This window comes from Falco naumanni, chromosome 7, assembly GCF_017639655.2.
Source record: "Falco naumanni isolate bFalNau1 chromosome 7, bFalNau1.pat, whole genome shotgun sequence".
Classification (NCBI taxonomy): domain Eukaryota; kingdom Metazoa; phylum Chordata; class Aves; order Falconiformes; family Falconidae; genus Falco; species Falco naumanni.
Genome location: NC_054060.1, coordinates 5,983,031 through 6,000,347, shown reverse-complemented (window position 1 = coordinate 6,000,347; position 17,317 = coordinate 5,983,031). Strand labels below are relative to the sequence as shown.

The 17,317-nt window shown below is 41.1% G+C and overlaps 1 protein-coding gene across 4 annotated transcripts in view; it reads right to left on the bottom strand.

Annotated features, from left to right (window-relative positions):
* DENND4A (DENN domain containing 4A) overlaps positions 1-17,115 on the bottom strand; it is a 56,970-nt gene extending 39,855 nt beyond the window's left edge. For 2 of the 4 annotated variants that reach the window (XM_040602402.1, XM_040602404.1), the window contains exons 1-4: positions 16,430-16,571; positions 8,072-8,157; positions 1,545-1,874; positions 679-928 (exon numbers count right to left, since the gene is read on the bottom strand). In XM_040602402.1, the coding sequence (XP_040458336.1) occupies positions 679-928; positions 1,545-1,852 (558 nt within the window). In that variant the 5' untranslated portion in view covers positions 1,853-1,874; positions 8,072-8,157; positions 16,430-16,571. Of the gene's footprint in view, positions 1-678; positions 929-1,544; positions 1,875-8,071; positions 8,158-16,429; positions 16,573-17,020 lie in introns of those variants that run through there. The other 2 variants (XM_040602403.1, XM_040602405.1) reach the window with 2 other exon arrangements.
* Positions 17,116-17,317: the final 202 nt, after the last annotated feature.

The window sequence follows — 17,317 nt, the reverse complement described above, 5'->3', positions numbered from 1 at the left end:
TTAAACTTCTGGATTAAATGTGTCTATAGACACATGCACACATTTTTATATACACACAGAGAGAGATTGTAATGTTTCCATTATTAACTACATTTGTTTATTACTTTAAGTTAATACTTTATTTTCTTTTGTGCCTGCATTTTTATTTTAATCATGCTAATCTTTAAAACTAATTAATTATTCCATCTGTGATTTCACGGTCTGTGAAACACTGCACCACAATGTCATTTTTTTGCAGCTTCTAAATAACAATTTCTTTTCTGGTACTGTTAATGTTTTTAAATATTTTTAAAGTTCTGAATTCCTGGACATGAAAACAAAGAACACAGAAAGCAACAGAATGGAAAAGACCAGCACCCTTTAAGGGCACGCAAAGCTTTTAGAAATGTGAGAAAGACAAAACAATTTCTGTAGGATGACAGGTGACAAGTTCTCAAGGATTAATCCAAAACTGCTGAAGTCAGCACTAAAAAGACTATCTGCTCCAAGACTTCCAAAAAGACTTTGTTCTAAGCAGGAACAAAGAAATGTAATCCTCCAGCTCTTCCAAAACTTGAATTATCTTTGAAGAGCGCTTATCACAGTTTTTCACAAGGTATTCTGAGAACTGTCACAAATACTCCACACACATTACATCACTGAGTATCAAGTGTTCAAAATCCAGATTTGCAATCTTACCATACTATTATTAAGATTCTTGTCAACCTTGCAGAAGGTATGTGGAGGTGTCTCTCCTTTACTTGGTATGATTATACATATATCCGTAACAGCCAAGGTGTTTTGTGTCATGTTTTCAGATGCTCTTCGGTAAGTGATGTACACTCTCTGTGATGAAGCACTGCCACTAATATTAGCAGGCCGACCATACGGAGTAGTTTGAATTATTTCACAACCTTGCTTCACTCTTTCTTTCCCATCATATAAAACCCTAGTTAAAATGGGATGAACAAAGTCAGAAGGCACTTTTTTTTTAACACTTTGAATACTTATACTATACTAAGAGTTATAACTGAATAGCACTAATTTAATAGCAGCTCTTGTTTCATCTCTGATCAAAACATTTTTACTGACAATTTCCAGTCACGTTACATCACATTGCATTCTAACAGAAAAGTTTTGTGATGAAGCTATACTAGTTTTTCCTCACATATAATTTTTCTAAGTGTTTTGTTTACTGCAAAATAGTGTTTTCAGTTCTATTACAGATGCTTTGCCTGATCCTAAGAACACTCTACAACTCACTTCTTCTCAATCTGTATTAAATAGGTTAAGCATCTTATCTCAACCCAAATATATACATTCAAAGTTATAAATGGCTTTGACAGCTCTAAAATGCAAAGAATTACAGCTATCATTAAAATCTACTCAGTATGCATTTTTCCTACCATACTGGGTTACAGTATGCTCAAGTCAACAAATATCTTCTGGTTCAGAGTTTTGCCTTACATTAAAGAAGTATGGTATTTCAATAAACCTGCCTTATTTGCTCATTAGTCAAACAAAACTGCCAAAATCACCTACCAGAACAGAAAAGAACAACTCACCCCAAATCAGTAAGTGGGGGCTTATCCCTTCCTCGACGATAACACAGGTATATTTGTGGTCCTACAAGACTGCCATTATTGAGATCTGCAGACAGTCCTGAGGGAGTAACATCTATGCATTTATATCCCTGAGGAACTTCCTCCCCCAGAGATTTATTAAGTACTGTTACATCTGTAATAGGTTCTTTTGGTTTAGCGATTTTATGGCAAGCATCATTGAAGTGGATTTCTTCCTCTAGTGGTTTCGAAATATCCGTTAATCCTGCGACAACAAAGTAGTCAGCAACACGAGCCCCTTTGTCTTCCATCTTCCATTACAAGATGTTATAACTGGTAAGAAAGAAATAAGTTATCAGTATTTTTAAAGGCAATCGTAAGATATCAGAAATAATAAAATCATGTTTATTTTAAAAACCAGAAAATTTGCAATAATATAAATGAAAACACAATAGAAGAAATTAAAAGAAAGAAAATCATCATCAGATCACATAATATTTTTCATTTGTAATCACAATCTTTCTAATTTGGAATTCTGAGTCACAGTTTTCCAAGATTTAACAACTCAGATTAGAAAATTCAAATGGCCTCTTTTCATTAACTTACACACTAGAGTAGCTGAACCAACAGGAACAGTTACAACAAAATACTGTGCAAAGTTCTGCAAATAGTTCATTACTTCAAGTTCATGGTTGAATCAAAAAGTAGTTCTCATGTATTCTGCACATAGTCTTTATTATGGCATCGTGTTCCCCGTGACAATGGATCTTCTAAGGCATGATCTGCAGTTAATTTGCTTCCTGAATATTAAATGTATATGCAAAGGCTGTCTTGACTATTTTAAAGATATAACTCTAGTATTTGCAGCCAGGTCATCCTATAAGATTTTACATCAGATACCAAGGCCAGATCTTCTTGGAGTATTTTTGCAGGCCGTAAGTTGATACCATTTTATTTTACTGTGTTTTGCAACTCGGGTCCTTGATATGCAACCCATGCACAGCCAGCAATATACCAGCCTTTATACAGAACATTTAAACAGAGTCAACTTCCATGGACTACAGACCACTGTGAAACAAAAACATTCAAGACCACGTGAAGAAGTTTTTCATAATGAGAAGACAGTCCTGCTGTTCCAGCCAAACTGTGTTGGGAAATTACATTCTTTCTTCCTGGGTCATATTGATCTTTATATATGAATTCTTTCTGTATAGCGATTTTCTGGTTTTTGGTTGGTGGATGGTTTGTTTTTGGTTTTTTTTTTTAGTGTTTGCTACCAATGTTGTAAATTAACTTCAGCTCAGGACAAAGTAACATCTATAGGATGAAAAGATGGCCTTGCAAACAATGCACTGCACTACCTATCAGGAGGTTCATTTTCCTCTTTGTCAGAGACTCCTGGATACCTTTGCAAGTCACTTAAGCGTCATGTCACATTTAATAGCTGGGTTTTGCAAATAAAGAAAATACTTTCCACGCTTTCATGGAACACTGAGAAATAGGCTAAAACTGTTTATCGAAATCACCCATATCTGCTGGAACCTCAATAAAGTAGCTTCAGGAAGTTTACTGTCATCAAGTTCCAGACTTCTTAAACCAGACATGATATTTAAAACTCACTTTTGTTGAATTAATTTTGTTTGGGTGTAAAATTTTTTCACGAGAGAAACTATTAAAACACAGAGTCTGAAGAGCTTGCTAATGTTCAGAAACTCAAAAACCAGAATTTAAAACTGTTTGAATGGTTGGTACAAGACTTCAGTTCTCGTGTCATTTTTATTTCATCTGCTTTATCTCCCTTTATTTTCTGCTCTAGGTAGCAAGTATCAAGCCTTATCAAGCTTTGTACAATTACAATTCTTGGGCTTTACCAACAAATCTTCATTAAAACAAGCAAAATAAAATTAGACATCTTTCACTGGAAATTAGGAAAATTATTTCCTAAATTGATACTGTGCATTTAATCAAATTGTTCTCAGATGACCTCAGATTTCCAGCACCAGCCCCTGCTCAGGAAGAAAAAAAATGTCAGCCAGTGCCTGATTACTACTATCAGCCTCATCCACTAGTGCAAGAAAGCTAATTCCATCTCCTGGCTCTTATTTTGTAGGTTGTTTGTATTTTGTTGGAGCAACTGACTTGTCTGGCTTCTAAAGTTGCAAGGAAATGAGTAACAGTTTTTATTTAAGGATTATTTACATTATTCAAGAAAATACCAAGAAAACCCCACAAACCATCAGACCTTTGTTTCTTTCTATATAGTTAATGATCAATATGGGACACTTGAGAACACGATTACCGGGAAACAATCATCTATATAAAGCAGTGTAACAGTTTGTAAATGAACTGTTCAGCTTGCTTTCTGAGAGAAGAGAGAACGCAGTTACAAAACTGCTTAATTTAGCCTAAATTCAATTATTTCAAAAACATCTGGAATACGTTACTCAATTAGCAGTATATGAGCATAATAACTACAAACTCAAACTTCTCTGAGTGACATATCCAAAGACACACAAATTCAACCACTGCATACGCTGCCTATTACTTCACTGTACGTCTGGCTTCAGCAAATTCAGAACGTAAGTTTCATAAAGCATCTTTAAACTCTAACATACAACCAAACACTAATATCTTTCAGCTAACGCAACTTAAGTTCTAAATATTTTGTAACACTAACAATTCTCTGTAAAACTATGGTATGCTACATTTTAACTAGCAAAAAAAAACCTTTTAACTTTACCAACCAACACTGACTCTAAATCAATGGATAAGCAATAACGGTGGTGGGGTTTTTAAGCTACAACACACAGGGCAAGCATTTGCTCTGAAGTCCAAAAAAACCAACTACTTAAAACATGCAAGGGAGTGTAAGTAGTAGCTTTTAAAAAAGTATCATTTGAAAATGCATCAAGAAATGCACAAAGAAAATAATGAATACTTTAGAACATAGATCAGAAAAGAGCTGTGGTCAAAGATACAAGACAGAGGGTGTTCTGTGAATGTATATATATACACACACCAGTATAAACCCCCAAATACTCCTCAAGAACTGCTGAGGAAGAAAGGGTTGGCTAAGTAAAAGCTACCAACTAAACAATTTAAGCTCAATGCTTACCCCATCATGAGCTCTAGTGAAAAAGTTTTCAATCAAAAGACAAAAGGTAGACTGAAAGCTAAGTCTTGCACGGTTGTGTATGAAAAATGCCCTGTAACCACAGGCTCAGTACAAAGCAGCAGAAACACTACGAAACTGAACTATGCCTTAGTGATTCTAAGTTAGAAAAATAGAAAGTTTTGTTACTTTTCTCAACAGCATTATTTCACATAAATACACCATTTTCTAGAGTGCTTCACAAAGCCTTTTAAGTTGAAAACAAAACAGTATTTTAGGAATAAAAATTTATACAAACTATGACTGTTAAAATAGCAACTAAGTCTTACAAATTCAGTGTATTAGCAGTACACTATTCCAGTTTAATTAGCCAAGACAGCATTACAAATAAACAGAAAGATATATATACACATCATACTGAAGAATCATACCTACCTCACAACTTAAGCCTCACTATTCATTATTTCATATTAATTTTATAGCAAAAGTTCTTAAATTCAAACATTCATTTTTTCCCAAAATCCCTTTCAAGCAAAACTGGGACAAGGTCTCCTCATTTAGAGCCAGTTAAAATTAGAATCCCCTACATACAAACACCTGCTATCACACGAATTTGCTTCCTAAGGTTACAGCAAGTAATACACCAGTCAGCAAGACTTTCATAATTTAATGCAGCTTTTACAGAAGGCGGGGGGCGGGGGGAAGGCCTAGCTGATGATGTATCATCCCTTCCTATCTGCCCCATCCCTGGCAGTGCCCAAGGCCAGGCTGGACGGGGCTGGGAGCAACCTGGCCTGGTGGAAGGTGTCCCTGCCCAGGCAGGGGGGTGGGACTGGATGGGCTTGAAGGTCCCTTCCAACCCAAACCATCCTATGATGATTCTGTGATCTTTGCCTTCTGATACAAAGGCTTCCAGCTAAAAAAAGGTATAAAACGCAAAAGATATCAAAACAATTCAGTGGTATTTTATTCAAGCCAACTTCAACTTTACTACAGCTACTGTGATACTAAAATTTTCAACATCTGTTTACTGTGAGAACATACTTACACAAAATTTATGTTAACAGACCCCAGAAAGAAGATATATAATGACAGCTAATTCAGTGACAAATAATCGTTCTGTAAAAAGCAATTTCACATAAAGTGAAAAATCTGAATAATTTCTCTAGAAACTCTTACAAATGAAGGTATTCCAAAGCATGTTAAAATTATATGCATCACAAAGTACTGCAAGTCAACCTCCAGGTAAGAAAAAAACAGAAATAATGTCACACTGTACAAGGGTTTTGCTTGAAACAGCAGGTCCCAGGTGAAATTCAACATTAACAGTGTCACACTGAGAAGCAGCTGCTATTGCTTCTCTACACTTGGACAATGCCCTGGCATCGTAAATGTAACCTCTTACAAAAGTCCCTGGAAACAAATGCAATATATAGTCTTCGAGCCATCTCATGACAACCATTTTAAACAAACTGCATATAACTAATACCACTACAAATTAAGCATGATAAACATCAGTAAAAACCACTTTATGCTTGCAAATAGCAAACTGACTTGTAAGAACTTACTAAAAAACACACACAGACTTTGCAGATCATAACTGTACAAATGTGGGAGAAAAGACGGCTTTCTGCAGTTTCTAAAAACATGGGAACAGGGGATACAATCAGATAATCCTGCCATAGATCCACAAACTATTACCTTGATTACTTTGCTGAAAGACAAACTGTAAACTCAGTTTCATTGTTTATTCAATTTCATTTTTCAGTATCAATGTATTTCTTCATAAACATTTAGGAAGTATTAATAATTTTCAGTAACTGTCACCACTGGTGTAATTGATAGGTGCTGGCATTTTAGCAACTGTGCAAAAGAGATTAATCTGAAAAATCAGCTTTGTGATCTAATGCTATAGATATATTGCTAGTGTTAAGAGAACCTGCCTGCTGCAAAGGTCAAAACAATCTGCTATTACAAGATGATCAGGAGGTTTACAGGAATTCCATGTGGCTGACCCTTTTGTGATAAAGTATCAGTGGGACTTTGATCTAAACCTGAATTCAGAAAGCAGAGCATATTATGTTAACTTATTCTACATCCAACAAAGTTTTTTTTCTATTTGCTACAAGCTACACACAACTTTCATATAGAAAGCAAACAAAAATTGAAAGGCATGATTTTAAAGCAGCTCACATAAAACAACTAAATCTGTGTCCAAGCTTTTTGAACAGATCACATTTTTCATTCAAATACTAGAAGAGGGAAGTACACATCAGCTTTTTCCCCAACATGACCAGAAATAACGTGGATGTGCCGTATATTCCATCTCTGCAGCAGCAACCAGGCATGATGTTTCATGAAGCAGAGTTTACTACAGAGGCACTAGACCATTTTCAAGGAAAAAGATACTGATACAATTCATACAACCTGCTCCTACCCACAAACCTTTGTAGAGGTAACTTGTTATTGGGCCCCAGACAAGAAGAACTGCTCTAGCAGTGCCAGCTTCTTTCCAGGAGTTTCCCAGATAGCAAAAAGTGTTTACTTGTATGATTTTTGCACGTGCAAGAGATACACAACTTGTGAAAGATAACAGTAAGGACCGTCTGACTAGAACAGTTGCACCAGTCCACCTCTGGCAGACACAAATACAACAACTGCCTTGTAATCTTTTAATCTTGTCTTTATTTCCATTCCTTCATGCGTTTTCTTTTGAGAACATTAAATAGCTTATCAATTTGAGTTCCTTATTAGGTCCATTTTCTGTCTAAAGCAGATGACATTTTACCCTGTTAACATCTCTTTGGAGTCAGGCTATGTTTGTAAACAAAGAATGAATGGCTCCTAGCATAGGATGGAAACCAGTGCAGTGCTCTGCAACACCCTTTTTTAAAAACAGTCCTAAACTTTATCAAAAATTGTGTTGTTTTTTTTTTAATTAAAGCATTCATCATATAATCACTTTCCAAGAACTTCCTCTGAAGGTACACGAAGAGTAGACAACCAAACAAAGCAATGACCAATTTTTAAAACTTGCCAGTAAAATTCTAACAGTCCCTAGGATTTCAGTCTCATATGTGTACTGCTGCATTATCCTGCCAACACACAGAAATGTGGTGGCTAGTCATGCAAGAGCAAAATGAAGTTAACCGGATCAGTCAGTCCTGCTATGGCTACTCAGAACCATTTCTCAGGCATGAGGCTGCACAAATCACATGACAGCTCAACAGTCTTGAGAACATGTAAGTGCCAAAGTTGCCTGGTAAAAGTGACAGACAAGTTTGGGTTCCCCCCCCCGGTATATTCTTCATAGCAAGCAAACAATCCTGGGAACCAAGTGGAAGCACCTAAAACATCACAGGAATTCTTTCAAGTCAGAACACAAGTCTTTTGAAATCTCTACCAATGTGTTCCCTACCTTTTCATCAGGGCATTGCTTCTACACTTTGCCTCTCTTGCTGTCAGCCAGGCTTTAACATAGACTTCTTGTTAAAGTTTCATTCCCTACAGAAACAGCAAAACCAACAATTAAACAATGTACACATTTGTTGAAACTTACACTTAGCACACATTCCAAGCATCAGTCGCATTAAATGAACATTGTGAACTGTAGGAGTCCCTTGCTAAGACAAGGTTACATTAAAAAAAAGTGTATGAAACCAGGATTTAAACTGGTTTAAAATAAAGAAACAAAATATCAAGTTTTACGCTGCATTGATATTTTAAGAGTGTAAACAACATTTCATGCTTTAAAAACCTAAAATCAATCAAAGAATGGTTGAGCCAGACACTTCAAATCATTTCAACTCTTCCGCTATTTTCTGATAAATACCTTCTGTGTCTATTCATAGAACGCTTTCACAGCTAGGTAACACCTTTTAGCTCAATAACCTCTCAAAGTCTACTTCAAGACACTGTTGCTCTTTGCAAGATTATGGTATTTAAACAGATGCTTTTTACTCCACAATAAGCAATACACACGTACTCTTCCATGTAGCCACCTTATTCCCATTCCCCGTTCTTGCAGCTAGGGTTACAGTCTGCTTGCCATTTACTGTCAAAAAATCACTTTTTTTTCAGGTATGGTAAACACTAGTATGACCACTTTTAAACACTGGTAGGACCCCAGAGAGCTTGAGCTTGTATTTGACACCGAGGCATGTGCAAGCCAGGCAGCCTGTGCTGCATTTAAGCATTCTGATGCAACAGCACTCCACTCCAGGACTGAGGAGAATACCTCGCTGGAGACTTCCAGACTTCAATCTCCCAGAACAACTCGTTAGCATCAGCAACGCTGTAGTCAAAAATAAACTTTGCCTAAATGAGGCCAAGACTTGGAGAACACTCTAGGAAGATGACTGTGAGAAGATGCAGAAAACAAACTGTAATGTAAGCAGGGCTAGGAGGAAACACATCTCAGGGGGAATTAAGCAAACCATGAAAGATTTGCTTCAGTTCCTGAAATGGCAAGAAGTGGGGAAAACCCCCTACACTAGATGATCGAAATTACATTTTTGGGAGTACAAAGTTCAAGATTCTGTTTATAACCCCAGCCTGCAAGACCAACTTATTTCAGATCAGGCAGAAGCAGTCAGCACTGCTAGCTCATGACTCCTGCAGCAAGGGGGCTGGGGGTGCGTGTGTATGTGTGCGACAGCGCAGAGAGCGAACCAGCGCCTGGTGCCGGTCCTTCTAATCCACAAGCACCAGTTTCAGTCACTTACTCTTCAGTAACTGACTTTGAACATTTTCACACAAGCCTACAAAGAGAGCATGCAGCAGTAGCACTATGTATTTTTGCCCAATGAGAAACTACAATTTTGTCTAATGATCTGTAATATAAAGTTTCCAGGAGTGTCAGAAGTTATGATTTTAGGGATCACCCGCAGACCTCAACCACAGCTGCAAAAACTAAGAAATAACCAGCATTAGCATATGAATAATTTCCCTGTGGACACTTCAAAAAACATGTTTCCTAGTCCACTCTCTGGAAAGTCAAGGAGGAGAGTTAAGGGAAAGAAAAAGAAAAATATACCTTCGTGCATTACAAGGAGACTGCTGCCAGTGTACCTGCAGCTGCGTTTCATAGTACTTGCAGCTTGTAGAGCATATTTACAACTAGTTTGTTGTCCTCCACCTATCAGGTAAAAGATCCACTTGTTCAAGAAACAAGATGCAAAGGACCTACATTATCACCTCAATACAACCAGAACTTCTCATCGCATTTTTATTTTTCAGTAGGATCTTGCCTATACTTTTTCTTCACATTTCCTACTACTACAGTTAAACAAATTACAGCAACAGAGAAAGCTGCTAAGAAACAGGGCTAAAGTGATCACTGCATTACTTTCTAAACCCTATTGCATACACCTGCACTCACGTCAGACAAAGCAGTGATTAATAAGAAGCCACTAGCCTCCACTAAACTCCCTTTGGTGCTGCAGTAGTAGCACTAGTGCTAAGAAACATATTGGGATATAAAAAAAACAAAACAAGAAAAACCACAGCATTGTTCTGCCCCTAGACATCAAAGGGCTAGAATTGCTATCAAGTGTTTTGCAGACCCATTCGCAATCTTCTGCACCAACTCATGGTTAACACACTCTGATCCAAACAGCTGAGGAGATAATCGTGAGCGCTCAGAAAACTTAGCAACAAAGGATCTCTAAGAGGTGCCCAGGAAACAGAAAAGTGCCGGATAAAAGCGCAGGGACAGAACAGAAGACCATGAGGTTGGGAGAAGAAAACAGGAATACAGGCCAAGAACTAAGGGACAAGCAGATTTGTTCAGTAATGCCTAGGAAGAAAGAAAAATCAGGCCTAAATTCAGAGGCTAATCTAGATTCAGTGGGATTGCTCAGTCAATGAGCAAGGACTCGCCATCTAGAGTTCAAAGCTTGGAGGAAGAAGCTGAGTAACTGGCAGAGAGAAGGCAGGAACAGACTTCACCCTGAGGGAGAGAGATCAGGCATTTTCTACATCTTTTATACTTTCCAGCATCACCCACCAAGTCTTCCATGTTTGTTGTTCTTTGCTGGTTTTAGTCTCAATAAAATCAAAGCATTTACTAACAGGGTCTAACAAGGCACAGACAGCTTAGGTGTTTACCACAGCTGTGCCACAGCAAAATCCCATGATATTCATCCCCGACTACAAAAATTCAAGGAAGTGACATTCAAGTATCCCATGAGATTCATGACAGAGAGAAATCTTAACCAGGCCAGTTTTAAAACTTCTACTTTTCTTTCTAGATTACAGTATTTGTGGCCAAAAAGCACAACCAAAGAATGGAAATAATTTCTGAAGTATAACTGTCTTTGTAGGGAGGGATGCACAGAACAATTTATAGCAAATGATAGGGAGGGAAGCCAAGGTAAGCACTATAAAATGTAAATATTACTACATCCAAAAAAGAGTTCAGGAGGAGAGTTAGTCCATGTTTTTTGTACAGCTATGCATTATACAACTTTTAAAAGGAGAAGTCCCCCAAACAGAACCTTCTGTTTTCCTTGGCATAGTAGATAAAGGCAAATGAAAGCAGCAAATCTTCCAAGATTGAACTTCAAACACAAAATCTGTCACTGAAAATGTCAAAGTACGTGAACCAAGAGCGACAGAAGTAGCCTGCTGTCACCCAGCCATATCTGGATACACACGCAACCACAGTTTAGTTTTGAAGCCATTCTCTACCCAAATTAAAACTCTGAATGCATGGTGTGGTGGGGGAAAAGACAGGTGGGAATTGTTTCCTAACATTTTTTCTACTTTTAAAATACACTTTCATTGTGACTTAGAACATTTAACATTCTTTTTTTCTCTGGCCCACAAAAATGTCGTGTAAGGCAAGAAAACTGGACCCAGCCACGCTGCAAATTACAGACACTGAGTAGATGACCCGCACAGCCTGCGGCTGCAGGGCTGTAACTGCTGTTTGCAGATGATCTACACCACATTGGAAAGGTTTAATGGAGAGGTAACACTGACTAATACCTTCCTCATCTAGTAAAATCTCTACACACAGTTAGCAAAAAGTTCATCATCCGCCCCACAGAAAAGTGTGAATGTACCGTTACCAGTCCAGCTACAAATATATCTATCACCTAACATATTGCTGTGACAATCTCCTAGTTAGTTTAGCTAGCAAAGCAATATAAAGCAACATTAGAGTATCCCCCCAATAATCACAGTAAATTACCCGAAGTGCAATGGTATGCTAAGGTAACTACTGCTTCAGAACAGGAGTTAGACATACAAGGTCACTACGAAGTTGTACAATTTGTTACAACACTGCTCCTGTACCGGGATTTAACTGACAGCACTGTGCTGAGCCTCATTACTTTTGCACTTGCAGGATCTGGACAGCATCGACTCTTTCACTGTAATTTTATAGTCAAAATATCATGCAGACAAACTTGCTGGCATACGGAAGCTACTGGAGCTGGGCCAGATCCTCATCTTGGTTGTACAACTGAGAGTAATTCCTTAAGCCCACAAGTTTCTTCTGAAGCTCAAGACAAAACCAAAACTGGAGTTGAGCCTACACTGCCCTTCTCCTTGTTTGCATAATGCTTGCACACAAAAAAGTGGGGGTTTCCTCTTGGGACTTTTTCATTTGCAAGTACATACACAAAACTCATACAGCACACTTACTGCTTGTCCACTTATTTCAAATGGCTAAACTGAAATAATGTCATTAATTAGTATTAATGATTTTTTCCTGACCCAAATTAAAACAAGTAAAATTTTACAGTAAAAATCAAATAGTGAGGATATAATTGGCCAACTGACACCCTTCCTTACCCTTCCCATCCTATTTCTATACCATAGTTCCTCCTTCTTTCACATGCGCACACACCCCCCCGCCCCTCCATTAATGTTTACTTTAATTTCCTTCTATTTTGGCATCTACAGTAACCCTGTATCTAATACATGAAAATACACTTTGAGGGGGTAAAAACATGCCATTTGAAAAAGTAGGGCCACGCTTTCAGAAGTGTTTTGTTTCCACTTCTCCTCCACAATTTCCTTCTGGTACTGTTTGTGCACTCTTTAGGGAACTAGCAGTGACTTCTGCATCACAGACTGCTCCTAAAATGACTGCTATAGATCAAACCTCTCAGCATCACTGCCTCACACAGCCTTCACGGTACGTTTTAATTTTTACTTTATAGTCTGTGGGGGCACTTTATAAGCATACATGCATCGGCAGAGTATTCCCAGACCAGTCATAGATTAAGCTTCCAGACCCGTCATAGACTAAGTCTGAACTGAAGGATAGAAGAAAATATCCAAGGCTTATTATGCAACATAGCAAAGAACCTCATTCACTTGAGGTTATTAGTCAGTACCACTGTTAGAAAACAGCTGATTTTAAGTAGTTGAATAGTGGTGACGCATTCACCATTTGTACGTATTCATCTCCTACCTGTATAGCTATCCTCAGTTATGGCAAGGCGTAACTGGCTTTAGCTTGCAGAGGATTTGCTGCTTTTAGCATGGCATAACATTTCTATCATGGTTTGTGCTCACAGTAGCAAATATTATTCATATACAGGACTGATACGAGGGAATAGATGCAGGGCCTTTTCTGGGCTCTTGCCTACGACCACCCAGCGAGGCTACAGCAGGATGAGGGACACATACAACTCAGACCTTTAAATCTCTACCCTTGCTTTTTGTGAAAGCTCAACCTAAACTTTCTTCAAAGGTGCCAAATCTTTCAAGGGTTTGGTTGGGGGCGGGGGGGCTGGTTTGCTTTTAGGAGAGTTAGCATAAAAAAAGTTTGAAATCTCAATACATCACAGAGAAGTCCAATTTAAATAGTTTCTCTTTTACAAACAAGAGAATTGTACTGGAAACACACCAATCCACATAAATTACATCATGCTTTGTTAAGGCACTTAAATAGAAGTTATTTCAGTGTCTTTTTTTGGTCCTTTCCCTCTCCTTTTGAGAAGTATTACAGTTCTTTCCAGGAAACTTCAGAACAAATACCTTAAAAATCCACAGCTACAGATGTATCAAAACCTGAGCTACTGGAACCCTCTGTCAGACAGCAACATACTTTGAAATCACCAATACCTCAAACATAATGTTTGAACAACATCACATTGATATATATATTTTTTTTTAATCCAACAAATTGTGCAACATTTTAGCCTCCAAGTTTTTGGTCAGGCCAACACCACATTTTTAAAAACCCAAGGTCAAAGTTGAGTAAAGTAAAAATGGAAAGAAAACTTCCAGCAAGTCTTCATTTCAGGAGATACTGAAGATTCAAGAAAGGTTTTGGCTAAGTAGTTCTTGCACTAGTCCCTTTCCACAGCCTGCTGATGCTTGACCATGAGTGCAACTGTTCCTACAGTCACTTATAAAAAGCATTTCAATCTACTATGACTTGCAAAACCAACTCCAATTCAGTTGCTAGGAGTTATGATGGAAATAGCAAAAGGATGCTGAAGATGTAAGTGACACTGCAAATTCTTCTTCCCAATTTAAAACTTCAAGATTAACAAATCCCATTATCATTACTCAGCTCAGTCTAGATATCATCTTCCTCTACTTAGGAGTCACAAGACAGTTTTCTCTAGCTATCACACACTACAGCAGGAATTTACCTAGAAATTAGCAAACGCCTCAATGCAAAATCCTGTAGATTAGAAACTGCCAGACTCGCCTCTGCACAGTGGTGCCACAATTCCCTTGTAAGAGTGACACAGTAGTATGAGACACCTTCCTGAAACAATCTCATTCTCTTTAGGAGCACCAGCTAGGCTCTACTCTCTACCTTGCTACTTTCCCTTTCAAGCACGTAATAGGAACAGGTTATTTACATTGTTCCTAATGCTTGACCCAAATCAGCTACGCTCACCTGAGCCCTATAGTGTGTGCCAGGCTATGTCAATATTTGTGCTTTTACTAACTAATAATTAACTCTGGCCACGTAACTACAAAATTGCTAATATTGCTATTAATGCATACAGAAATTCCATTAAGTGCCATACCAGCAATATATCCAAGTAAAGCACAGAGAACAAGCTGCACCTACAACCACCCTGCTACAAGAAGTACGAAAACTCACACATATGATTATCCATAATACTGGGAAAACATTCCTAAGTAAGCCTGTGTTTGACAAAAAGTGGTCCTCGTGCCTTTTGGCTTTACTGCTTGTTGGAACAGGTCTGACCTTTTTGTGCTACTTTGTAGTAAGTTCACTGCTTAAAGGAGGCCATTGGGTAAAGCCTGTTCCAAAGGAACAGAAACTTCTCACGAACTTCAGCAAAGAACCTCATCCAGCTAGACCCTAGCGTTTCTAGAATAAGTAAAATATGTACATCGCACAAACTCTTAAGGCTGTAAAGAAACATAATGGTTTTTTGCTCTGTCTTTAAGGCTCCATGCAATTTTCCCCTTCCCCAAAAGCTAACCACAAAAACTCTAATGCTCCATTTTTGATAATTAAAACAATTTCAATGCCAAGTCATGAATACCCCTAGAAAACTTCGCTTCATTTACTGGAGCTGCAGTTCCACTTTAACATTCGCTTTAAATGAGCTTACAGGCTCCTCAATACTCTAAAAGCAAGACAGAGTTTCACCGATAGTCTAAATATACGGTTTTTTTTAAAAAGAAGAGAGAAATGGGAGACTTATAAAGTAAGACTTGTACACTAGACACACAAACCAGAAATAATCCATTCACTCCCCGTCGACCTTCCTTGGCCAGACTAACTCAATGAGTTTCCCTAAACCACCACAGATACTTGCCAAGATTAAATATTTGTGTTTAATCATTCAGAAAGTGAAAGATTATGTACTGTAATGTAACACTCTTTACGGAAACCTCCAGTTGAGCAACAGTTCCAGAAAAAATTGTGAAATGAAGTAAAAAGCTGTCCAGAACACCACAATTCTGCTTGGTTAATTAAAAAAAAAAATTAAAAAAAATCAAACTTCAGGACTAAGCGCCAAGCCAAGACCTCATTTTTAGCAAATCAACACTCACAGGCGGCACATTTTTAAACGCAGCCCGTTTGAAATTACTCCGGAATAACAACCATTACTAAGAAGTTACTAAATATTACCGTCCCCGGGCCAGGAACTTACGCTATGCGCTGACAGCGTGATACAAGCGTGATAAAAATGTCAGGGCTCATTTCTGCCGGGCACACCGACAGCCGGGCACACCGAGCGGTGGCCGGGCACACCGACGGACCGACAGCCGGGCTGCGGAGCCGCCGGGAACGGGCCGCCATCCCCCGCCCGCCGCCGCTGCCCGTGCGGTGCCCGCTGACGCCGCGATGCGGGCACACAGCCCCGCCCGCTCGCCCCCCAGCCCGCCCGCGGGCTCCTGCGCTGCCTTTGTAACATGGCAGGTCAGCGGGGAGCGCTCAGGCGCGGCGCGGGCAGCCCTCCGCCCTGAGGAGCGCCGGCCGCCGCGGCCCCGCAAGCCGGCCCCGGGCTCCGCCGCTCCGGCCCGGCCGCGGCCGCGGCGGGGGGCTGGCGGGAAGCACCGGGCCGGCGGGGAAAAGGAGAAAGTTTTGCCCCCCTCTCGCCGCGGCCCAGCGGAAAGTTACCGCCGCCCCCGCGCCTCCCTCAGCCCCTCGCCCGCCGGCGCCCGGCCTCCCCCGCCCGGCACTGACAGCCCAGCGCGCCGCCGGCCCCGCCGCACGCCCCTGCCCCGCCGGCCCGGGCTCGCCACAGCGCCCGCCCCGCGGGGAGCCCCCGCCGCGCTGACAGCCCGGCGCGCTCCCCCGCCGCCCCGCAGCCCTCACCTCGGGCGGGGGCCGCGCTCCCCGGGGCAGCGGGGAACGGCCGCCGGCGGCGCCCGCCCCCGGCGCCGAGGAGCGGGAGGGCGAAGGGGGTAAAGAGGGGGGAGCGCGCCCGGTCCCCGCGCCCTTATCTCATCTTAGCGGAGCCCGCACTCGCCTTCGCCGCCTCCCCGCCGTGTGGGCGTCTCAGGCGGGATCCCCCCTCCCCTCCGCGCCGCCTCCTCGCGCCGCCATCTTGGCCGTCACGGGGGGCGGGTGGGGGAGAGGCGGGCGCCGACTCGTGATCGCGGCGCGGATGGCGCGGGAGGGCGCCCGCCGGGTCCTGCTGCTGCGCGGCGGGGCCTGAGGCGAGCCCGCCACCGCCCCTGCGCCCAGCCCGCCTCCGAGGGCGCCCTCCGACAGGGCGGGCCCGGCGGGGCCCTCGCTCCGGCCGCCCCCGTCCCGCTGCTCCCTCAGGGGGCGGTGAGGCTGAGCCGTGGGGGGAGCGCGGCCCCAGATGGGACGCGCGGACTGTCCCTGCCTCCCGCCCGCCGGCAGCACCTTTAATGTAAAATTAATTAATCTCCGGTCCAAAAATGCCCGTCCTTGGCTCACCTGCGGTGCTCGTTGCGAGGGCCCGGAGGAGGTGCCGGCTGTCTGGAAAACGAGGGAAGAGAAAACCAGGGATTTTCTCCAGTCTTGGTGTAACCCGCGCCAGGCTGTTGCATCAAAGACTAGCAAAGAACCCGAGACAAAAATAATCTTTTAAGAGCGTGCGGCTAAGATTAGTGCAGCGTGTCAGGATGTTGCTGAGCACAAGGACGTGAGCCCTCCTTGTGCCACCACGCACGGGCACGCTGCTTCTCCAGCACCTTGTGTTGAGCAGCCATGGGATTCAACATTTTATGCCAT